This window comes from Armigeres subalbatus, chromosome 3 (genome assembly GCF_024139115.2).
Source record: "Armigeres subalbatus isolate Guangzhou_Male chromosome 3, GZ_Asu_2, whole genome shotgun sequence".
Lineage (NCBI taxonomy): Eukaryota > Metazoa > Arthropoda > Insecta > Diptera > Culicidae > Armigeres > Armigeres subalbatus.
The window spans coordinates 243,423,504-243,447,277 of NC_085141.1; the positions used below are offsets into that span (position 1 = coordinate 243,423,504).

At 42.3% G+C, this 23,774-nt stretch overlaps 4 protein-coding genes across 6 annotated transcripts; 2 read left to right on the forward strand and 2 right to left on the reverse strand.

Moving 5' to 3' along the window:
* Nucleotides 1-314: 314 nt before the first annotated feature.
* LOC134227491 (uncharacterized) lies at nt 315-909 on the forward strand. Its single transcript, XM_062709023.1, has 2 exons — nt 315-373; nt 434-909. Exons 1-2 carry the CDS (start codon nt 329-331, stop codon nt 857-859), a joined length of 471 nt encoding a protein of 156 aa, XP_062565007.1. The 5' UTR covers nt 315-328; the 3' UTR covers nt 860-909.
* Nucleotides 910-15,894: 14,985 nt separating this feature from the next.
* On the reverse strand, nt 15,895-16,567 carry LOC134227493 (uncharacterized). Its single transcript, XM_062709026.1, has 2 exons — nt 16,460-16,567; nt 15,895-16,399 (listed from the first exon to the last, which is right to left on the reverse strand). Exons 1-2 carry the CDS (start codon nt 16,502-16,504, stop codon nt 15,944-15,946), a joined length of 501 nt encoding a protein of 166 aa, XP_062565010.1. The 5' UTR covers nt 16,505-16,567; the 3' UTR covers nt 15,895-15,943.
* A 1,047-nt stretch (nt 16,568-17,614) lies between these two features.
* On the forward strand, nt 17,615-23,215 carry LOC134221533 (uncharacterized). 3 transcript variants are annotated; one of them, XM_062700726.1, is made up of 2 exons: nt 17,615-17,742; nt 17,805-18,303. In XM_062700726.1, exons 1-2 carry the CDS (start codon nt 17,698-17,700, stop codon nt 18,258-18,260), a joined length of 501 nt encoding a protein of 166 aa, XP_062556710.1. In that variant the 5' UTR covers nt 17,615-17,697; the 3' UTR covers nt 18,261-18,303. The 3 variants fall into 3 exon arrangements, with proteins under 3 accessions (XP_062556710.1, XP_062556711.1, XP_062556709.1); XM_062700727.1 differs by lacking the exon at nt 17,805-18,303 and adding an exon at nt 22,712-23,215 and having other exon boundaries at nt 17,662-17,742; XM_062700725.1 differs by lacking the exons at nt 17,615-17,742; nt 17,805-18,303 and adding exons at nt 22,565-22,651; nt 22,712-23,215.
* On the reverse strand, nt 20,799-21,519 carry LOC134221535 (uncharacterized). The gene is made up of 2 exons (XM_062700729.1): nt 21,368-21,519; nt 20,799-21,305 (listed from the first exon to the last, which is right to left on the reverse strand). Exons 1-2 carry the CDS (start codon nt 21,410-21,412, stop codon nt 20,850-20,852), a joined length of 501 nt encoding a protein of 166 aa, XP_062556713.1. The 5' UTR covers nt 21,413-21,519; the 3' UTR covers nt 20,799-20,849.
* Nucleotides 23,216-23,774: the final 559 nt, after the last annotated feature.

Sequence of the window (23,774 nt, forward strand, 5' to 3'; positions counted from 1 at the left end):
TTAATGCGCAGTCTTGAAAAGTTTTGACAATCCGACTATCCACTCATTGACAATGCTCCATTGTCGTCTCGTTCGTCTATCTATATAGAAACATGTTTTGCCTGTTCATAAGCAATATTATTCATTCCGGCCGAACTTTTAATAATGCCATGCTTTCATTGGAAAGGAATTGTTTCAAAAGCGGCATAAACATTGTAAGCAAATATTTCGATGGTATGGGTGCTAATAAATTGTTTTCCGATACAAGTTGCTATAAATATTGAGATCCAAATTATTTTCAAACAGTTTCAGTTTCGACAAGAAAGTCACAGATACTTCTACTAACAAAATGAAAAACTTGCTGATCATTGGTTTTGGCCTGTGCCTTTTGGGGGTAAGACGCCTGTTCAATAAAAATTTAAATAAATTATCTTTCCGCACTTGTGAATTTTAGATCACTCTGGCCAATCCACAATTGCTCACGAACATTGGCAACACTGCATCCAGTTTGCTCGACAATCTGCTATCCGCTTCAAGCAACGCTGTCTCTTCTGCTAACGATGCTTTGACTACGGCTCTGAGTGAAGCTCAAACGGCTGTTAATAGTGCCCAATCGACTGTGTCCGGCATAGCTGGAAACGCTTTTCTTTCAATCGGTGCCGTCATGAACGCCAATCTCAACTCGGCCGTCACCCAATTGTCGGCCGGCATCGACAACGTAAACACCATTGTCAACCAAATCGTCGCAGCTGGATCTTCAGTATCGAGTACTCTGGTTACCGAGCTGAACGATGCCGTCAGTAGTCTGACCACTCTCACTGCAACTGTCGTGTCGCAAAGCAACTCGCTGTTAAGCTCCCTTGGTGTTATTACGGGATAACTTATAAGGATTTGGCTGCATCTAAATAAACTCAATATGACATACTAAAGCGATCGTTTTATTGTTTGCATATTGTAGGGGAACCGCACAACAAATTCCCTTACCTTCGATAGCTTTCCATGAAGTCTCTTCAACACTCAAAGAAGTACAATACCAGGTTCAAACCAAAAGTAGTAGCAAGCCGCGTAGTGTAATAATGGTCCAGAAGCTAATAATCATGGCATTAAAGCAATAGAAGATTTTTAGGAAATTTGTTGCTGTGTCTCAATATAAGCAATTCTATTAATTGTACTATACAAGGGAGTCCACTGCAGAATTTTTTTCGAAATATTATTTTGAACCTTTCGAAGTGTCTTCTTCCTGGTATAGCAGCAACTAGTCTATATTTTCACAGTATACAACATGGCTAGTCTAAAGTTTGTTGTTAAGACAAAGTTTTTATTCTCTATTTGAAAGTGGATTGATTATAGATACATTTGCATTGAATGCATTCAATATGATTCTTGATTGGAACCTTATTCATAGTGACAATGTGTCTACTGGAAGGTTTCTAATATGAAGATCTATGGAGAAATTATGAAGGCTGTGTTTTGGAAGTATTTGGGGAATTATCACAAGTAAATGAAAAAAATGTCTAAACGTTTCTAAAAAATAGATCACTTTAAATTTGTTCAGTATATCTTTTTGGCACACTCTATATTGTTTTTTACAGCCAGAAAAACAGTGAGCAGAATCGTTTTCCATGAAGGACAAATCTCCGTAAAAAAGTAGCGGCATTATAAAAATTGACTGCCATCGAGCCCTGAATAAGATCCCATCCCTAGATCTAAACGTCGGCGATAAACAGCTCACCATGAGACAACATTTTTTTTAAACAGCTTAGCTTTAGCCTAACTTTAGTTTAGCTTTAGCTTAGCTTTAGCTCACCTTTAGCTTAACTTTAGCTAAATTAACCATAGACCACTTTTATAACAACAGCGAGTATATTCATGAAAAATTGTGAAGAAAGAGCCGTCGCACGACATGTTTCGGATCAAAATCGAAATCGTCCCCTTTACAGGTTCCCTGGGGGCATTCCGGGCGTCACAAGAGTGGCCAAATTGACCATAGACCACTTTTATAACAACAACGAGTATATTCATGAAAAATTGTGAAGAAAGAGCCGTCGCACGACATGTTTCGGAACAAAATCGAAATTGTCCCCATTACAGGTTCCCTGGGGACATTTGGAAGCTTCCTGGGGATGTCCGTATTATAGATAGTAGAATCTATAGATGAGCGAAAGCATAGCTGAGTCGATTTTTTTGCCCGTGCACACGCGCATATGACGTCACAGCCCTTAACGTTTCCATTGAAATCGTGACGTCATGCTCGTTTGGAGACACGTTTGACAGTTCGTTTGGAGACAGAGGATTTATCTTCGCTCATCTATATATTCCACTATCTATAGTCCGCTCCGTGCCGCGAGCCGAAATGTGCCGGGATAAGGATGGGAGCATCTTGACGGACGAACGTGTGGTGATCGAAAGGTGGAAGCAGCACTACGAGGAACATCTGAATGGCGTGGAGAGTACAGGCAGTGAAAGTCAAGGCAGCGGAGGAGATGACTACGTCAGTTCAGCGGACGATGGAAGCCAACCAGCCCCCACCTTGAGGGAAGTTAAGGATGCCATTCAACAGCTAAAGACCAATAAAGCAGCTGGTAAGGATGGTATCGGAGCTGAGCTCATCAAGATGGTTCCGGAAAAGCTGGCCACTTGCCTGCACAAACTGATAGTCAGAATCTGGGAAACCGAACAGCTACCGGAGGAGTGGAAGGAAGGGGTTATATGCCCCATCTACAAGAAAGGCGACAAACTGGAGTGAGAACTTTCGAGCGATCACCATCCTTAATGCCGCCTACAAAGTGATATCCCAGATCATCTTCCGTCGTCTGTCACCATTAGTGAACGAGTTCGTGGGAAGTTATCAAGCCGGCTTCGTTGACGGCCGCTCGACAACGGACCAGATCTTTACTGTACGGCAAATCCTTCAAAAATGCCGTGAATACCAGGTCCCAACGCACCATCTGTTCGTTGATTTCAAGGCGGCATACGACAGTATAGACCGCGTAGAGCTATGGAAAATTATGGACGAAAACAGCTTCCTGCGAAGCTTACCAGACTGATCAAAGCAACGATGGATGGTGTGCAAAACTGTGTGAAGATTTCGGGCGAACACTCCAGTTCGTTCGAATCGCGCCGGGGACTAAGACAAGGTGATGGACTTTCGTGCCTGTTGTTCAACATTGCGCTTGTGTCATGCGGAGAGCCGGGTGTAACAGCCGGGGTACGATTTTCAATAGATCCAGTCAATTTATTTGCTTCGCGGATGACATGGACATTGTCGGCCGAACATTTGCAAAGGTGGCAGAACTGTACACCCGCCTGAAACGTGAAGCAACAAAAGTTGGACTGGTGGTGAATGCGTCAAAGACAAAGTACATGCTTGTGGGCGGAACCGAGCGCGACAGGGCCCGCCTGGGAAGCAGTGTTACGATAGACGGGGATACCTTCGAGGTGGTCGAGGAATTCGTCTACCTCGGATCCTTGCTAACGGCTGACAACAACGTTAGCCGTGAAATACGAAGGCGCATCATCAGTGGAAGTCGGGCCTACTACGGGCTCCAGAAGAAACTGCGGTCGAAAAGATTTGCCACCGCACCAAATGTGTCATGTCCAAGACGCTAATAAGACCGGTTGTCCTCTACGGACGTAAAACATGGACAATGCTAGAGAAGGACTTGCAAGTACTCGGAGTATTCGAGAGACGGGTGCTTAGGACCATCTTTGGCGTGTGCAAGAAGACGGTGTGGCGGCGAAGAATGAACCACGAGCTCGCCCAACTCTACGGCGAACCCAGTATCCAGAAGGTAGCTAAAGCCGGAAGGGTACGATGGGCAGGACATGTTGCAAGAATGCCGGACAGCAACCCTGCAAAGATGGTGTTCGCTTCCGATCCGGCAGGTACGAGACGGCGTGGAGCGCAGCGAGCGAGATGGGCAGACCAGGTGCAGAACGACTTGGCGAGTGTGGGGCGTATCCGAGGATGGAGAGATGCAGCCTCGAACCGTGTATTGTGGCGTCAAATTGTTGATTCAGTGTTATCTGTTTAGATGTTAACTAAATAAATGAATGAAAATAGTCCGTATGGAAGACTTACTTTCGGAAAAATCGCTATGAGACTCGTCATTAGTGTGGCAATATTGTTTTATACTGTTTGATATGGGTTCCATGGAGAAAAATTGAGTAACTGGCGAAATACCCCAAACACCAGTTTGCTGGTACCCCAAGGGAATCTGGAATAATTCCGAAATTATCCAGAAATTCCAAAAAAAACTCAGTATGCAGCCAAAACTAGAATAAAAATTGGATCTTGTGTCAAAATTTCATCAAGATTGGACAAAAAATAAAAAAGTTATGATTTTTTCAAAATCAAAAATCGCTTTCTCAAAGAGCTTGGCCTTTTGGGTGTTAAGCACATTTATGGCTTTGTGCTGTGAAAAAACGAAAGCATTTGGTCATTGTTATGAAAAGTTGTTAAAATTTTGCTTGGCCAATCAAAAAATCTTTAGGAACGTCAAAACATACAAACCGCCATGCAGAACAAATAAGGTTGTCAATCCAGAAAATAACTCACCACATAAAGGTCATTTGTCTAGAGGATCTATACTAAAAAATACGCTAGAACAAAACTACTTTAGTCCTCGATAAAACAGGGGGTGATCAAGTCTCCCCGGGGATCAAGTCTACCCACCTTCCCCTATTTTGAACCTTTCGAAGTGGCTTCTTCCTGGTATAGCAGCAACTTGTCTATATTTTCACAGTATACAACATGGCTAGTCTAAAGTTGTTTGTTAAGACAAAGTTTTTATTCTCTATTTGAAAGTGGATTGATTATAGATACATTTGCATTGAATGCATTCAATATGATTCTTGATTGGAACCTTATTCATAGTGACAATGTGTCTACTGGAAGGTTTCTAATATGAAGCTCTGTGAAGAAATTATAAAGGCTGTGTTTTGGAACTATTTGGGGAAATTTTTCATTATCACTATATCTTTTGTTCACTATATCTTTTTGACACACACTATATTGTTTTTTTTTTCAGCCAGAAAGACAGTCAAAATCATTTTCCATGAAACCAAACAGGATAAATCTCCGTGAAAAAGTAGCGGCATTATAAACATTGACTGCCATCGAGCCCTGAAGAAGAACCTATCCCTGGATCGATACGTTGGCGATGAAGTAAAATCGCGAACAAGTATGAAGCGATAGAGGGTGAAAAGGAGAAAGGAAGACCATCTATTGAACAGCATACAATCGAAGCGTGAATCTTCTTGCCTAACGCCCTGGTTGTGGACGGCTTGGTTAGTGGTATGGAATCCACCGTGCCAAGACAGGCTAAGCTTTAGCTTAGCTTTAGCTTAGCTTTAGCTTAGCTTTAGCTTAGCTTTAGCTTAGCTTTAGCTTAGCTTTAGCTTAGCTTTTAGCTTGAAGCTTAGCTTAGCTTTAGCTTTAGCTTTAGCTTAGCTTTTAGCTTAGCTTAAAATTAAATTTCACCAAAATTACTAAGGCGAAGCTGACCAGCCAGCTTAGGCTGTTCCAGTTCAGGCTGAAATTCAGTTGAGCTTCCACTCCCACCATGACCACTCCCACCTGTTCTGTTCCCACCTTGTACCTGAGCACCCAGCAGGCTGAGGCAGGCTGATGTTCAGCTCCTGTTCCCACCTGTTCCACCTGTTCAGCCCCCAGCCCACTGTCGCCCCAGCCCACTGGGTTCAGCCCCAGCCCACTCCCACCCCAGAGCTGTTCCCAGGCACTCTGGGCCAGGCCTGAGCCCGGGCTGTTCCAGGCGGGCTCGAGCGGGCTGCTCCAGCCCTGAGGCAGGGATTCCCAGGCCAGGCCTCACCCCGGACCCCAGCCCCTGTTCACCCTGTCTGAGCCTGGAGGCACGGAGGCACCCTGTTCCCAGCCCCCAGGCTCCAGAGCTGTTCTGCAGCCAGGCTGAGCCCAGCCTGTTCCCAGGGACCTGAGCAGGGCTGTTCCTGTTCCTGTACCGTCACTGGGGGCACTCACCCCCATCCCAGCTCCTGGGCGGGGCTGGGGCCAGTCTGCACCTGTTCAGCTCCCAGCTCCAGCCACCCAGCTCAGCCTCCAGGCTTCCCCCACCTCAGCCCCAGCCTCACTCCCTGTTCCTCAGCCCCTCACTGTTCTCACCCTCAGCCCTCCAGGGGCCCAGGTGGGGCTGGGGGCTGGCCTCAGCTCAGGCTGGGTTAGCTCCCCAGCCTCAGCCCCTGCCTCAGCTGTTCCACCAGCCTCAGCTTTGCAGCTTATGCTTTAGCTTAGCCCACTGGCAGCTCCCACTCCAGCCCCCAGCCTCCACTTTTAGCTTAGCTTTAGGCCCCGCGCTTTAAGCTTAGCTTTAGCTTAGCTTTAGCTTTGCTTGAATAGCTTTCAGCTTTACTAGCTTTAGCTTAGCTATTTAGCTTACCGGCCTTTAGCTCAGCTGGCTTAGCTTTAGCTTAGCTGAGCTTAGCTTTTAGCTTAGCTTTAGCCTTTAGCTTATAAGCTTAGCCTAGCTTAGCTTTAACAGCTATTTTAGGCTTCAGCTTCTGTTTCAGCTTAGCTTTAGCTTAGCTTTAGCTTAGCTTTAGCTTAGCTTTAGCTTAGCTTTAGCTTAGCTTTAGCTTAGCTTTAGCTTAGCCTCTGGAATGAGTTATTAAAAAACGACTAAATGATCGAATGCAGATTACTAAATGATCGATAACATCCTTGGTGCGAAATCTTGATCTTGATCTTGAAGAGATTTTCAAAATTCTCTTATTTGGACTTCCGACGAAAGTAAGGAAGAAATTTTTTGACAGATGAAAAAGAAAACGAGAATTTAAATTTCTTCCAAATTTTTGTGGGAGAAATTCGATGAGAGATTTTTTTGGGATGAAATTTGACGGTATAATTGAGTCTTTACTTCCTATATTGAGTGGAAAATGTTCTCGGTTCCATGGGCATGTATCCATTGTACTTACATTGTACTTAATTTTCACTCAAGATTCATACTCATGCAATGGAAAGCATAGCTTTCAATAAATAACTGTGGAAATGCTAATAGAGCGCTAAATTAAAAATAAGGCCAAGTTCCAGATGGAATTAAGAACCATTGAGCAAGAAGAAGAATCGTGTTTGACTGATTATTTGATTACATTTTTTCAAGGCAAAGCTAAGCTAAAGCTAAGCTAAAGCTAAGCTAAAGCTAAGCTAAAGCTAAGCTAAAGCTAAGCTAAAGCTAAGCTAAAGCTAAGCTAAAGCTAAGCTAAAGCTAAGCTAAAGCTAAGCTAAAGTTGTTAAAGCTAAGCTAAAGCTAGCTAAAAGCTTGAGCTAAAGCTAGCTAAAGTTAAGCTAAAGGCTAGCTAAAGTTAAGCTAAAGAAGCTAGTTAAGCTAAAGCAAGCTAAGCTAAAGTTGTTTAAAGGCTTAAGGCTTAAAGCTAAGCTAAGCAGGAACAGCTAGCAGACAGCAGTTAAAGTTAACAGCAGCTAAAGCAAGCAAGCAGCTAAAGCAGGAAGCAGCAAAGTTGTTAAGCAGCTAAAGCAAGGAGTTAAAGCAGCAACAGGAAGCAAAGTGAACAGCTACCTGGGGCACAGCCTGCAGCAGCAAGCAGCAACTGAGGTCCGTGGGAACAGAAAGCAGCCCCAGCCCTGAAGCAGCAACCCAGGGCTGAAAGCAGCCCCGTGGAACAGCCCCAGGAACGGTTAAAGCAGCTAAAGCAGCAACAGCATTCAACAGTGCAGGAACGCCCCAGCCTGGCCCCAGCCCCCACCAGGGCTGCCCCAGGGGGCTCAGGCTGGCCCTGGCACCAGCCCTGCCTCAGCCCTGGGTGAGCCCAGCCCTGAGCCCAGGGAGCCTGGTGCCTCCGCCCCAGCCCCACCAGCCTGGCCAGCTCAGCCCAGCCTGGCCCAGCCCGAGCTCAGCCCACCCAGCTCCGGCCCCAGTGCCAACTGGGGCCGTCCAGCCTGTGCTCAGCCCCAGTCCCGGCCCCGTCTGGGCCCGGGGAGCCTGCCCCAGGCTGGGCTCTCAGTCTGGGAGCTGGGAGGAGGCACCAGCTGAGCGTGCCTGAGTGAGGCAGGCTCCGAGGCTCCAGCCCGCCTCAGCCCAGCCCCAGGCTGAGGTCTCCAGCTGAGGCTCAGCCTGCCTCAGCCCACAACCCAGCCCTGGCTGAGCCTGGCCCAGCCTGGCTGAGCCCTGAGCCTGCCCGGCCTCAGGTGAGAACAACAGCCTGGCCCCAGTCACAGGTGGCTGTAGCCTGGCTGAACAGCCCCGCCTCAGCCTGAGCCTGAGTCTGGGAACCAGTCCCAGCCCTGGGTCAGCTGGGTGGGGCTGGTCAGCTCCCGGGCCCAGCCTGCCTCAGCCCTGGCCCAGCCCGTGCCCTGAACAGGGCTCCAGTCCCGCCCAGCTCCTGGGGCTCAGCCCTGGGCTCGTCCCAAAGCCCGCCCCAGCCTGAGACAGGGCTGGGGCTGGGGCTGGGCCCGTCAGCCCCCGTCTCAGTCCGTCACTGCCCCAGCCCGCCAGCCTGGCCTGGAGCCCTGCCTCAGGTGGTCAGCCTGCTCAGCCTCTGGGCCTGTGGGAACAGCCTGAACAGCCTGGGTCCAGCCAGGCTCCAGCCTGGCCTCAGCGCCCCAACAGGTCTGTGCCCGGTCAAAGCCTGCCTGTGGAACAGTTGTGCCCACTTAAGCTCAAAGGTGCAGCCTGGAAGCTCAGCCTGCCTCCGCCAGCCTGGTTAACCAGCCTGCCCAGACAGGCCTGTGCCTGAGCTGAACCAGCTAAGCCCAGTCATAAACCCAGTACTTCACTTCCAGCTTGCTTAAAGCCTTCACTCCAGCACTCCAGCTTGCTGTGCCCCTTCAAGCTTCAAGTTGCTTAAAGCTGTCTTAAAGCTTGCTCAGCTAACTCACTTGTGCTTCAAAAAAGCTTCGCTTCAAAGTTCCGCCTAAAGCTCAGCCTGCACTTCCTTCAGCTTGCTGTGCGCTGTTTAAAAGCTTGCCTGCCTGGCTCAGCCTCGCTTTCAGCAGTTGCTTCAGCTTTCGTTTAAAGCTAAGCTAAAGCTTCGCTTTAAAATAAGTTAAAGCTTCAAGCTAAAGCTTGCTTCAGCTAAGCTAAAGCTAAGCTGAAGCTGCTTTAAAGCTAAGCTGTTCAAAGCTGTTTAAAGCTAAGCCAAAGCTAAGCTTTAAAGCTTAAGCTAAAGCTAAGCTAAAGCTTAAAGCTTTACACAGTACGAACAAAAACCTGTAAATTTCGTTCAAGTAGATGTAACAAATCTGTCTGATGTTAAACGACAGAAAGTTATGGGTTGTTTTAAATTTACACGTGCTGGAATTTTACAGTTCTTATTTTTATTTGAAAACAAAAAAAAGGAGCAGAGCATGGGAATCGAACATTGGTCTGCAGAGTGAGAGCCGAACTTGTTATCATCTCGGGTATTTCCGCTTCTTGATATCGAGTCGATCAAGGTGTACCAGGTTAAACGTTTTGGTGATTCGATAATTCTTCATTAGGCTGAACGATAGCTTAAATTTACATGACACGGAAACTCCATCGAGACGGAATCATTTGAGACTCAGTATGCTGAATGCATTACAGATTTCTCGCCGGAAGAAGCAAAACAAAAAGTTGCAGCGATGAAATGCAGCGTCATAAAGGCTGCTTTATTTTCATATGCGAAGATATCCGTTTAGGTTGATTCTTATATGAGTAAAATAGGTGCCAGCTGCGGTTTGCATGAAATGCAGTGAAGTTTGTTTTGATTTGTTTTGACAGCCACGTGCTCGCTCACCAAGGTTTCCGGTAGAGTCATGTAAAATTAAGATATATTCAATTGAAATTTCAATGGTTTTATCATTTACATCACAGAATCTTAAAATTATGATCTGGTACACATTCTGTTTCCGATCTTTACATTTAATTATGAATTCCGTCGTGGCTAATTTTCATAATATTTTACTGTGTGCCAATAAGAAGAAGAAAAAAGAGGACAACAATATTCTTCTACTTCTTTTATTTCTTCAAGGGATCTACTGTCCAACTCTAATTTTGACTGCTTCTCAATTAACCAACCCACCCAGGTGGTCATTGCTGTCATCATTCGGGAGAGGTTTGCTCTCCCCTGAAGAACGGGAACTGCGGATATCCTGCCCGGGGTGTGAGTCCCTATGAACTCCAGAGCCAGAATCAATTTCGTCTTGGTCAGCCATAGAAAGTACATCTTTTTGCCACAGTCTGTCAATATAGCATTGCACTTTTTTATGGAATCTGATCTCATACTTTTACTTTTACTTTTACTCAATAAATTATCGATTATCAGCCCGTGACGTCAGCCCGTGAAGTCTGTTCAGCACTCTGTTTGTTCTCATAAGTTTTCATCGATTGCACAATCCGACTGTCTGAGAGATTCTAATCTCAACCTGATATCTACGCGTTCTACGTTAAACCGCTGTTGAACAAGCATGAAGACTTTCTTTACTACGATGGAGCTACAGTTGAACAAATTGATTTTTCTGCAAGTAGCAATCGGAGCTTATTAGCTTATTAGCAATCGGAGCTTAGAGGTCCTAAGCGATCAAGTACATGGCCATAATCCTGTTTGTTTGTTCTACATATATTCCTTATTTGATAACCGATTCGTATTTTATAGCATTTTATGTTTAGTTTATAGCAGTTTGATGTTTTGCTACTCAGTCCTTTAAACAGAAGTTATGCTATGTTGTGTATCCGATGGTCAGCCAAAGTCCAAATCAAAAATTAAATGGAATGAATATCAACAATTTTGGATGCACCAAAAACGTTCCTATCCCGACAACTTTAATAGTTGGTAACGCTCTACTCGTCATGCGAACACATAACTACATCGTGGTAACATCTAACGAAAAGTTCTCTGTCTGTTCGTCTTAACAACAGCCCTGTACCTCTACGGCAGTCGAGCACCCCTCCTGCGAAAGACGTAAACATCTTGTCTATCGCACCCTGACGCTGCTGCTACTAGAACTTGATTCCATCATGGAACAAGCTTACCATGCCGAACCGAGTGCTCTCGTCATGGAGCGCCTCTACAGAAAGAAAATAACTTTTAGCAAGCACCTCCACTTGTCAGCACCGTTTTGATGGGATGTGCTTTACTTGATGTTCGAATGCTTGAGCGAGATTCCAAAACGTTTTGTATGCGCAGTTTTTCGCTCTCGGGTAGCGCACTACCTTTCCTTCCATGGAGCATTACATATGTAGGTATGTAGCGTAAGGTACCGAGCCCGCTGTGGTACAAAACCGAAAAACATGCATCGTTCGCCGGAACTATCAACTGCACGAGGGTGGTGTAATTGAGTTGGTCATAAATTTATCCCTTTTTATCGCGTACCCTGCGGTTGGTTAACATTTTTATCTGTCCTCAAAGCATGCAAAATGTCACGGTAGAAATGTTTGGATCCAACACTGGGATGCTGTACCGAACTCCGCTGATAAGCTTCTTGTTGATAATTGTAGAAAGTAGGATGCAATTTTAGAATGCAAATGTTGGATTGGATTTCGTTGCTTGCTTGTCGTTACAGCGGTTTAGACTAAAACTTGACCTGAACGTGTTTTCTTTCAGTTTATTATTATTTTGAGCAATTCAATTATTCACGCCACGAATATGTTGCCCATCTTTCTACAAGTTTGGATAATTTTTCGAAATTCAACTCAATATACCTATGGATTATGACAAAAATGCATTTTATTAGTGTAGGACTGGATTGAACTAAGCAGCAAGGTGCATTTCGCTACGTTCACCAATGAGTCAACATTACGATAGTGCAACAATCCGCATCTGCACACTAAATTCTATAGTTCGGCAAAAATCCGCACTGTTGCGTTCCCAGCAAAATAAAGGCTTATATCCCGGCACAAATGACGTGTGTTAGCTGATTTTCGGCAACTTTGACAGAAATCTCAACAACAAATATATTTGCTAGGGCTCAGCTGTTCGAATCTCAGTAAAAGTTTAACAAATTGCTGAGATCCAGGTGAAACAAAATGAAATGTTTGAATGTTTTGAAAACTCATACCTATGTGAATATGTACATTATGTGGTAGATTTTGATTTGAAAAATGTATTGGAGGTAACCACTTTTCCTTCGATGAGACTTGAATCCACGACCCTCAGTACTGAGGTTTGGTGACCTGCCCAAAAGTGTACACAGGGATGGTTCCCACTATGTGGTCGGAGTTTGTCTCAAAACCACCACACAACACATCTCGTAAAATTGTTTCTGTAATGAGTTATTGCCAAACGAGTGAACTGGACTAAATGATTGAAACAATTCCTGTCCACTGCAGTACCTTTTTACAGTTCTTTGCATCCAGCTTCGCATGGTTATGAATCTATTATACGGTGTGGCCCTAAATGGCCGAAACGAAGCTATGACGGCGACTCTCCGTGGATGCGTGTGCACGCCGTGGAGGTCTGACTGAAAGAAGAAAAATCATGGCTTGCTGCTCGCCGATTGACACGCTGAGGTGTGAATCTATTGTAACACGCTGAAGGCATTTTACTCAAACCCCACGTTTCCCTTCTTCTCTCATGAAAAACGAAAAAAAAAATCTTCTAGCATAGGGTGCAATGCTTGTTTTTCTCCTGGGTTATTTAAATGAGACGAAAGTGAACATCGGTTGCAATTGAGCAACCGGTTAACTCCATTGAAAACTGCACACCATAATAAACTAGACTCAACATCATGGTTGTAATACCAGAACAATGATTCAGAGTTTGGGTTCCCAGATAGAACGTGATCCATACTTTCGTTGGATGATTAGAGAACAACAAATTTACGAAGCCTTCTTTTGTTTATCAAATACAATGACAATTTCAAAAAACATTCCAAATCTTACCCAAATGCAATCCAAAACTAAGCGGTGTTGAACTTCATTACTAATAAGATTTAGGAACAACCTAAAAAAGATAAGAAAATTCATGCTAATCCAAATCCAATCCAAATCCAATCCAATCAAAATCCAATCCAAATCCAATCCAAATCCAATCCAGATCCAATCCAAATCCAATCTGAATCCAATCCAAATCCAAACCAAATCCAATCCAGATCCAATCCAAATCCAAACCAAATCCAATCCAAATCCAATCCAAATCCAATCCAAATCCAATCCAAATCCAATCCAAACCAAACCAATCCAAACCAATCCAAACCAATCCAACCAATCCAAACCAATCCAAACCAATCCAAATCCAATCAAATCCAATCCAAACCAATCCAAACCAATCCAAATCAATCCAAACCAATCCAAATCCAATCCAAACCAATCCAAACCAATCCAAACCAATCCAAACCAATCCAAATCCAATCCAAACCAATCCAAACCAATCCAAATCCAACCAAACCAATCCAAACCAATCCAAATCAATCCAAACCAATCCAAACCAATCCAAACCAATCCAAACCAATCCAAACCAACCAAACCAATCCAAACCAATCCAAACCAATCCAAACCAATCCAACCAATCCAAACCAATCCAACCAATCCAAACCAATCCAAACCAATCCAAACCAATCCAAATTCAATCCAAATCAATCCAAACCAATCCAACCAATCCAAATCAATCCAAACCAATCCAACCAATCAAACCAATCCAAATCAATCCAACCAATCCAAACCAATCCAAATCCAATCCAAATCCAATCCAAATCCAATCCAAATCCAATCCAAATCCAATCCAAATCCAATCCAAATCCAATCCAAATCCAATCCAAATCCAATCCAAATCTAAATCTAAATCCAATTTTATTCTGATCCAAACCAAAGCCAATCCAAATCCATACAATTAATCCAACTTTTAGTTTCGCGTATAGTACACCATCAACCATTTGCCATCAACTAGTATTGCTAGCCAATAGTCCAAACTAATCTTACGCATTATAAATTCGAACTTCCGAATAGCTTTGTAAAATCCGGCAAACTTATTAATTTTTCAAATTCCAAGATATCTGCTTATATCTAGACCAACATTTGAAAAGGGCGTAACAGCCAAAATTTATTCCTTCTGATTCTTTGTCTGCATATATAGCTATATATGTAGACGAGGAATCAGAAGGAATAAATTTTGGCTGTTACGCCCTTTTCAAATGTTGGTCTAGATATAATAGCTCGACTGGTAGTCTCATGTACGTTGCCAAGTGGCTTCATGTAATCTAAATTTGTTTTAATCAAAATCAATGCTCGCAGGATTTTGAAATTTTCTAGATCGTAAACCATTTTCCGTTGGTCTTCCATACGCACCTTGTAGTTTCACAAACTACAATACATTTTTTTCGGCTACCTTTCAGACACACCTTATAGTTTTCTAAACCACAAACCGATCTTCCAGACGCGCATTATAATTTTGCAAACCACACACCCAGGGTTTGCAGAAATCGCTCTCAATAGATAACGAACAACGATAAAAGAGAGGCAAAAACTGTTCCGAATCATAACAATCCATGATAACAAATTTATCAAACTTGTACAAGTGCGAAAAAAAACAGAATCGGATAGGCACCTCCCACAGAAAAATGGTGATTCTGGCTTTGTTTTTGCTCATTTCGTGTTGGTTACTGCACAGCTGTGTAGAGCAAGTTGAAATGCATCATCAGAGCCAGTGCTTCACGCATTTGGAGCTTTCTAAAAAAATTGATCATGGGATATAGCCTCCCGAATCAGTTCTCTATCATGACAACTTGCGAAAAAAGTCTCTCGCGGGATGCTACATATCGTATATGTATACAGAGATGATAAGTGAGAGACTTGCTCTTTCTCTTTAGGATTCAATCCCTGCACACACCAATTTCTTACGGTCTTCCAGGCGAGGCTTCAATGTTCGTCAAACCACAAACCATTTTTCCAGCGGTCTTTCAGACGGGCCACCACAAATTTCCGACGGTATTCGAGACGCTTGTTGTGATTTAGAAAACCACAAACCATTTTCCGACAGACTTCGAGACGCATCTTGTGATTTAGCAAACTACAAACCATTTTTATAAAGACAGAATCACCGTCTTCGACCAGAAGTCGCACAGACTGAACACTTAACATCTAGCATGAGACAACGGACGACGGTCTTCCGACGGTCTTCGAGACGCGTCTTGTGATTAAGCAAACCACAAACCATTTTCCGACGGTCTTCGTGACGCGTCTTGTGATTTAGCAAACCACAAACCATTTTCCGACAGTCTTCGAGACGCGTCTTGTGATTAAGCAAACTACAAACCATTTTCCGACGGTCTTCGAGACGCGTCTTGTGATTTAGCAAACTGAAATATATCACTCGTCACAGTTTATCCAGTTGATGAAATCAGCGACAGGATCCAAAAAATAGACAGGATCGCCAAATTGTGTGGCCCTAAATGACCGAAACGAAGCTATGACGGCGACTCTCCGTGGATGCGTGTGCACGCCGTGGAGGTCTGACTGGGAGAGGAAAAATCATGGCTTGCTGCTCGCCGATTGACACGCTGATGTGTGAATCTATTGTAACACGCTGAAGGCATTTTACTCAAACCCCACATATTCCACAACAGAAAACTCGGATTTTTCATTTACTCTCGGAAATTTCAAAGTATTAAGGTTCCCCCAAACACACGCGACGCGACAGCAGCGACGCGATTCTATCACTTGGCGACAGCGATTCTGTCGCCGTTGGTATGGAAGCGTAAATAGAACATTGCCTGCAGCGACCCAACGACAGAATCGCTGCGACTAGTTGTCGCCGTCGCGGCGATGAAATCGCTTAGGTTTGGGGGAGCCTTTAATCTTGATTACTCACCTACTCTGGCTCTAGAGAGGGATTTCTCAAGAATTTTATTGAGGTTAGCTCCTTCTCCATGAAAAAGATCTAGAAAATGGCCACGATACACCGGATCAAGAATCGAACTTATGAGACAACTGAAAGTCTTTTGCAATGTTCCAGAAAATCAAAATAATATCGCTTAGTATGTCAAATTAAGTTTATTAAGATGCAACCAAATCCTTTTAACTTATTTCTTTCCCAACAGGGAGCCCAACAGCGAGCTGCTTAGTGATGTGACGGATGTTGTGAGAGTGGTTACGTTAGCGACGGCATTGTTCAGTTCGGTAACCAGAGTGCTTGATACTGAAGCTCCAGCAGCGACGATTTGGTTAACGATGGCGTTCACGTTGTTAAGAGCGGCCGACAATTGGTTGACGGCTGTGTTGAGATTCGGGTTTACAATGGATCCGATTAAAGAAAACGCGTTGCCAACGAGACCGGATACAGTCGATTGGGCATTACTAACAGCCGTTAGAGCTTCACTCAGAGCCGTATTCAAAGCAGTGTTGGAGGTAGTGACAACATTGCTCAAAGCACTGTTAAGCAAGCTTGTTACGTTCGTCAGTTGGCCCAGCAGAGTGCCGAGCAAGCTGGATAGTGTGTTGCCAATGTTCGTAAGCAATTGCGGGTTGGCAAGAGTGACCTGTAGATAACAATTACGGAAACATAATTTATTTCAATTTATATTTATGGTACGTCTTACCCCCAAAAGGCACAGGCCAAAACCGATGATCAGCAAGTTTTTCATTTTGTTAGTAGAAGTATCGGTGATTTTCTTGTCAAAACTGGAACTGCTTGAAATCAATTTGGGTTTCAGTATTTATAGCAAAACGTGTATCGAGAAATAATCTAACCTTAGAACCCATACAAACGAAATATTTTCTCAAATATGTTTGCAACTTTCAATATCTTTCAGAAGAATGCATGGCATTATTGAAAGTATGACTGGGACAAATGACATGGCTTATAAACAATTAAAACGTATTTCGATTCAACATAGACGAATGAGACGACAATGGAGCATTGTAAAAGAATAGTTTGTTTTGAAGATAAAACGTTCCAAGGCTGCGCATAGAACATATATGTTGCGTAGATCATTTTCCAATAATGAACAAAACCGGCTTTCATTTGATTTGAATTTATGCTGCATTGTGCTCGAGAATTATTTTAATGTAGTTCATTATTTATTGGAATGAAATACAAACACCACAACATATTGAATATTATTTCAAATAAACTTTCAATTTAACAATAACAGACCTTAGTATGGAATATAAAAGTAATAATACAAATTTAGATTTAAAAGAAGATGAACTTTATTTAATTTTGAAGGGCAATACGTGACTAACTTGTATTTCAATGGTCTTAAAAAAGTTTCTTCGTTACCTCTGGAATCTTAAATACTATTATCAACACATTTCCAAAGTTCTATTTAGCTCCAGAAATATTTCATTTTAATATATAATTGTTTTCTCCTACTACTCAATAACCGACGTAAGTTAATTAATTAGATAATAAATTGCCCGATCAATTTTAATCAATCATAATGTGAAAACAACCCCGTAACATGGTATGATAAACAAAATTATCATTCGTAGCCTTAAAAGGTATCTATTATATAATAAACACCTCATTGTCAATAACGCAATATTATAGAATTGAAGGTCATCAAAACATCTAGAATTGGAGCATCAAAACATGGTCAGATATGAATCGTAATACTATATTAGTTAGCCTAGTTGTGCTTCCAACAATGCTATGTATTCTTTTGTGAGATATTGATTTGCTAAGTAACATAATCTGTTTGAAGCATATTTTGTTTGCCTTTAAAAGGAAATGGGAGTATGGGTTTTGGAATCAAGCTCGCTATAAATACTACGTTCCGAGTTACTTTCAACCAGTTCCAGTTTTGAAGCTGTCATAGATACTTTTACTACCAAGATGAAAAACTTGCTGATCATCGGTTTTGGCCTGTGCCTTTTGGGGGTGAGACATCTTACAAATGAAAATTTGAAATATAATTATCATTCCGTATTCGTCATTTGCAGGCCACTCTTGCCAATCCACAATTGCTTACGAACATTGGCAACACTCTATCCAGCTTGCTCGGCACTCTGCTAGGACAACTGTCTACTCTAACCAACTTGCTCAACAGTACTTTGAGCAATGTTGTCACTACCTCTAACGCTGCTTTGGCTACGGCTCTGAGTGAAGCTCAAACGGCTGTTAATAGTGCCCAATCGACTGTATCCGGCCTCGTTGGTAACGCTTTTTCTTTAATCGGTTCCGTTGTAAACCCAAATCTCAACACAGCCGTCAACCAACTGTCGGCCGCTCTTGACAACGTGAACACCATCGTTAGCCAAATTGTCGCTGCTGGAGCTTCGGTATCAGACACTCTGGTCACCGAGCTGAACAATGCCGTCGCTAACGTAACCGCTCTCACAACGTCCGTCGCATCACTAAGCAGCTCGCTGTTGGGCTCCTTGTTGGGTAAGAAATAAGTTAATAACACATCTTAATAAACATAATTGTGCATTTTGCAAATACCTTGTTTGATTGCCTTGGGTACCCTATTCGCTGTGAAAACCAGATTTCCGTCTTTTGGGTGAGTTCCAATATTGTAAAAGAAAACTCCAAGGATACAAAACCACCCTAAAATGTCATCGCTTCTTAAATAAAAAAGTTTGATATGCTCATGCTTCATGGCGTATTATAGGTCTAGATTGTCCGATTGCCTTGAAATGTTCAGGGAAGAAGCGTTCTCATGTCTATTTTTTGGTACATGACTTGATTTGACCATGGTGCCAATCCGGCCGGATTTATTTAGGGGGGAGGGGAGTCCTGCGTCAGGTGCAGTCAAAAACGGGTCATTTTTTTAAACCATTGATAAATGAACGAAAGTGCCCAGAATGTTGATGCAAACGTGATCAGTCATTATTGAGCAGCATCAGAAGTTATTTTTGATACAATTGAATCACCAGGACATGGTTCCGGATGTTCAGGGAACCTGCTTCCCTGGGGCAGTGAACACTTTTCAAGTGGTCTAAAAACCAGTCTTGCGACATATCAAACTTCATGATTTTAGAAGACAATCTCAATAGATGAGTTTTTGAAAATTTTTGGATACATTGGTCACGGTCGGAAGTGTTCCCGGGAGCCTGGTTTCCTCAAGGAAGTGGACAAATTTTGATTAGCACCGAAACCCATCTTGCAACATATCAAACTCCATGATTCTGAAAGTCAAGTTCACTAGATGAGTTTTCAGAGGTTTGGACATATTGGCCACGTCGGGAAGTGTTCTCGGGAACCTGGTTTTTTTCAAGGAAGCCATCAAATTTCGATAAGCTCTGAAACCTGTCTTGCGACATATCTGACATAATAATTTCGAAAGACAATATCAACAGATGTAATTTTGAGAGATCTTGGACACATTGGCCACGTGCGGTAGTGATCACAGGGACCTGGTTCCCTTTTTAGCTCCGAAACCCATCTTGCGACATGTCAACCTCCATGATTTTAAAAGATAAGCTCACTAGATGAGCATTTAAAACGTTTTGGACACATTGGCCACGGCCGGAAGTGTTCCCGGGAACCTGGTTTCCTCATGTAATTGGATGAATTTCGATTAGCACCGAAACCCATCTTGCGACATATCCAACTCCATGATTTTGAAAGACAAGTCCAATAGATGAGTTTTTCAGGGGTTTTAAACACGTTGGCGACGTCCGGAAGTGTTCCCAGGAGCCTGGTTCCCTCAAGAAAGTGGACAAATTTCACCTAGCAGCAACATCTATCTTGCGACATATCAAACTCCATGTATGAATTGTCACACTTCGGGCAACACCCCCCTCCCCCTCTAAGTGTTACGTAATGTATGGGTTCCCCCTTGTTGTTTTTAAAACATTGCTTGAATTTATGAAGAATTCAAGACAAAGCAAATCTGCTTATGGATTATTATAGGCCTTCTTCGGGAGTGAAGGTAATATGTGGGTTCTATACAGGACTCTACAAGGCTTGATGGCTTTCATAAGTCTTTCTCAAAACCAACATAAATTTTAACTAATGGTTTAATGTCATTTCCATTCTCTAGCTATTGGAAGTCGAAACATGGATCTGTAGTATTCTTGCGGATCTGAATAAATGGCAATTGTATAAAACCGAAAAAGCTATTAAGCCATTATAAAACCTCTATAAAACTAGCAACTAGCACAATGCTTCTCTGAAGCATTGCAATTGTGACTTGGATTGATGACAACTCCATATTGTCAGTCTACACAAGGGATCGTAATGCTTCCTCATTCTCACGAGCAGAGATAGATTTTCGCCAAGAAATCATTGTGTAGGCTGATGAGAGATAATTATTTCTCACTCACTGTCAGTGCCTTGAAAAGTTGATTTGCTTGTTTTCTCGATTCATTCATACTTTTCGTGCCTTCAGCATTGCAAACAAGAGTAGCTTTAATGGAACAAAATACCTATCACCAATAATCGATGTGATGTGGCTAGAATGTTATTTTTTGTTGGTGTTCTGGGTTCGAATCCCGTTGCGGTCATAAAGTTTTTATAAATGCAAACTGAAATTTTTCTGCGAAAAATGTACGAGGCGTAAGAATGATGAAAAGAAAAAAGAATTTCATCAAGTATGCACGATTTTCGTTAATTTTTCAGGCTTGTTCTAGAGAAAAAAGCAGTGAGTGAAAGATGTAACTCACCACAAACTTAGAAAAAAAGATTCTCCTCCGACGAAAACGAATATTTTGAACCTTGAGCTAACACAATTCTAAGATGGACTCTATACGGACTTGGGCTTGGGTTCCATCTGCCGTTCATCCAAACCTTTAACGATTCGCTGTACTGCTAGACGTATTATAACGCCATGAAGCATGAGCATATCAAACTTTATTATTTAAGAAGCGATGACATTAATTTAGGGTGGTTTTGTATCCTTGGAGTTTTCTTCTATAATATTGGAACTCACCCCAAAGCCGGAAATCTGCTTTTCACAGCAAAGTGGGTACCCAAAGCAATCAAACAAGGTATTTGCAAAATGCACAATTGTGTTTATTAAGATGTGGTCAAATCCTTTTAACTTATTTCTTACCCAACAGGGAGCCCAACAGCGAGCTGCTAAGTGATGCGACGGACGTTGTGAGAGCGGTAACGTCAGCAACGGCATTGTTCAGCTCGGTAACCAGAGTGCTTGATACTGAAGCTCCAGCAGCGACGATTTGGTTAACGATGGCGTTCACGTTGTCAAGAGCGGCCGACAATTGGTTGACGGCTGCGTTGAGATTTGGGTTTACAACGGAACCGATTAAAGAAAATGCGCTACCAACGAGGCCGGATACAGTCGATTGGGCACTATTAACCGCCGTTTGAGCTTCACTCAGAGCCGTAGCCAAAGCAGCGTTAGAGGTAGTGACAACATTGCTCAAAGTACTGTTGAGCAAGTTGGTTAGAGTAGACAGTTGTCCTAGCAGAGTGCCGAGCAAGCTGGATAGAGTGTTGCCAATGTTCGTAAGCAATTGTGGATGGGCAAGAGTAGCCTGTAAATCACGAATACGGAATGATAATTATATTTTAAATTTTCATTTATTAGATGTCTCACCCCCAAAAGGCAAATGCCAAAACCAATGATCAGCAAGTTTTTCATCTTGGTAGTAAAAGTATCTATGACAGCTTCAAAACTGGAACTGGTTGAAAGTAACTCGGATTGTAGTATTTATAGCGATCTTGCTTCCAAAACTACTCCCGTTTCCTTTCAAAGGCAAACAAAATATGTTTCAAACGGTTTATGTTACTCAGCAAATCAATATCTCACAAAAGAATACATAGCATTGTTGGAAGCACAACTGGGCTAACTAATATAGTATTACGATTCATATCTGACCATATACTATGTTTTGATGCTCCAATTCTAGATGTTTTGATGACCTTCAATTCTATAATATTGCGTTATTGACAATGAGGTGTTTATTATGTAATAGATACCTTTTAAGGCTACGAATGATAATTTTGTTTATCATGCCATGTAATGGTTATGTTTTTACATTATGATTGATTTGAATTAATCGGGAAATTTATTATCTAATTAATTAAATTACGTCGGTAATTGAGTCGTAGGAGAAAACAATTATATATTAAAATGAAATATTTCTGGAGCTAAATAGAACTTTGGAAATGTGTTGATAATATTATTTAAGATTCCAGAGGTAACAAAGCAACTTTTTTAAGACCATTAAAATACAAATTTGTCACGTATTGCCCTTCAAAAATAAATAAACTTCATCTTCTTTTAAATCTAAATTTGTATAATTACTTTTATATTCCATACTAAGGTCCGTTAATGTTAAATTGAAAATTAATTTGAAAAAACATTCAATATGTTTGGTGTTTGTATTTCATTCCAAAAAATAATGTACTACATTAAAAGGATTCTCGAGCACAATGCAGCATAAATTCAAATCAAATGAAAGCCGGTTTTGTTCATTATTGGAAAATGATCTACGCAACATATATGTTCTATGCGCAACCTTGGAACGTTTTGACTACAAAACAAACTATTCTTTTACAATGCTCCATTGTCGTCTCATTCGTCTATGATGAATCGAAATACGTTTTAACTGTTTATAAGCAATGTCATTAGTCCCAGTCATACTTTCAATAATGCCATGCATTATTCTGAAAGATATTAAAAGTTGCAAACACATTTGAGAAAATATTTCGTTTGTATGGGTTCTAAGGTTAGGTTATTTCTCGATACATGTTGCTATAAATATTGAGAACCAAATTAGTTTCCAGCAGTTCCAGTTTTGACAAGAAAGTTACAGATACTTCTACTAACAAAATGAAAAACTTGTTGATCATCGGTTTTGGCCTGTGCCTTTTGGGGGTAAGACGTACCATAAATATAAATTGAAATAAATTATGTTTCCGTAATTGTTATCTACAGGTCACTCTTGCCAGTCCGCAATTGCTCACGAACATTGGCAACACTCTATCCAGCTTGCTCGGCACTCTGCTGGGCCAACTGACGAACGTAACAAACTTGCTCAACAGTGCTTTGAGCAATGTTGTCACTACCTCTAATGCTGCTTTGGCTACGGCTCTGAGTGAAGCTCAAACGGCAGTTAATAATGCCCAATCGACTGTGTCCGGCCTCGTTGGTAACGCTTTTTCTTTAATCGGTTCCGTTGTAAACCCGAATCTCAACACAGCCGTCAACCAATTGTCGGCCGCTCTTAACAACGTGAACGCCATCGTTAACCAAATCGTCGCTGCTGGAGCTTCAGTATCAAGCACTCTGGTTACCGAGCTGAACAATGCCGTCGCTGACGTAACCGCTCTCACAACGTCCGTCGCATCACTAAGCAGCTCGCTGTTGGGCTCCCTGTTAGGAAAGAAATAAGTTAAAAGGATTGGGCTGCATCTTAATAAACTTAAATTGACATACTAAGCGAAATTAGTTTGATTTTCTGGAACATTGCAAAAGACTTTCAGTTGTCACATGAGTTCGATTCTTGATCCGGTGAATCGTGGTTATTTTCTAAATTACTTTTATGAAGCTAAACTCAATAAAATTCGTGAGAAATCCCCCTCCAGAGCCAGAGTAGGTGAGTAGCCAAGAAAAGTGAGGAGTGAGAAGTGAGACGTCTCACTCTTCATCTTTCTCTTCTGACTGTAAAAAGTGAGAAGCGTGAAGTGAGTAGTGATCTGTGAGTAGTAGTAGAGATCTCTCACTTCTCACTCCTCATTGCTCACTTCTTACTGTGAAAAGTGAGCAGTGTGAAATGGCTAGTCTCACTACTCACTTCACGCTTCTCACTTTTTTCAGTGAGAAATGAGGAGGAATGATAATTGAGACGTCTCACTTCTCACTTGCGAAGTGCATATTTATAAAATAGGCCCAACGTAAGCAGCATATTATGTCTTTATGGTGTATGGGTCCTGGAAATTGTAACAAAATCGTTTTATGAAACTTAACATGTTATTGGATTTCCTTACAATTGTGTTAA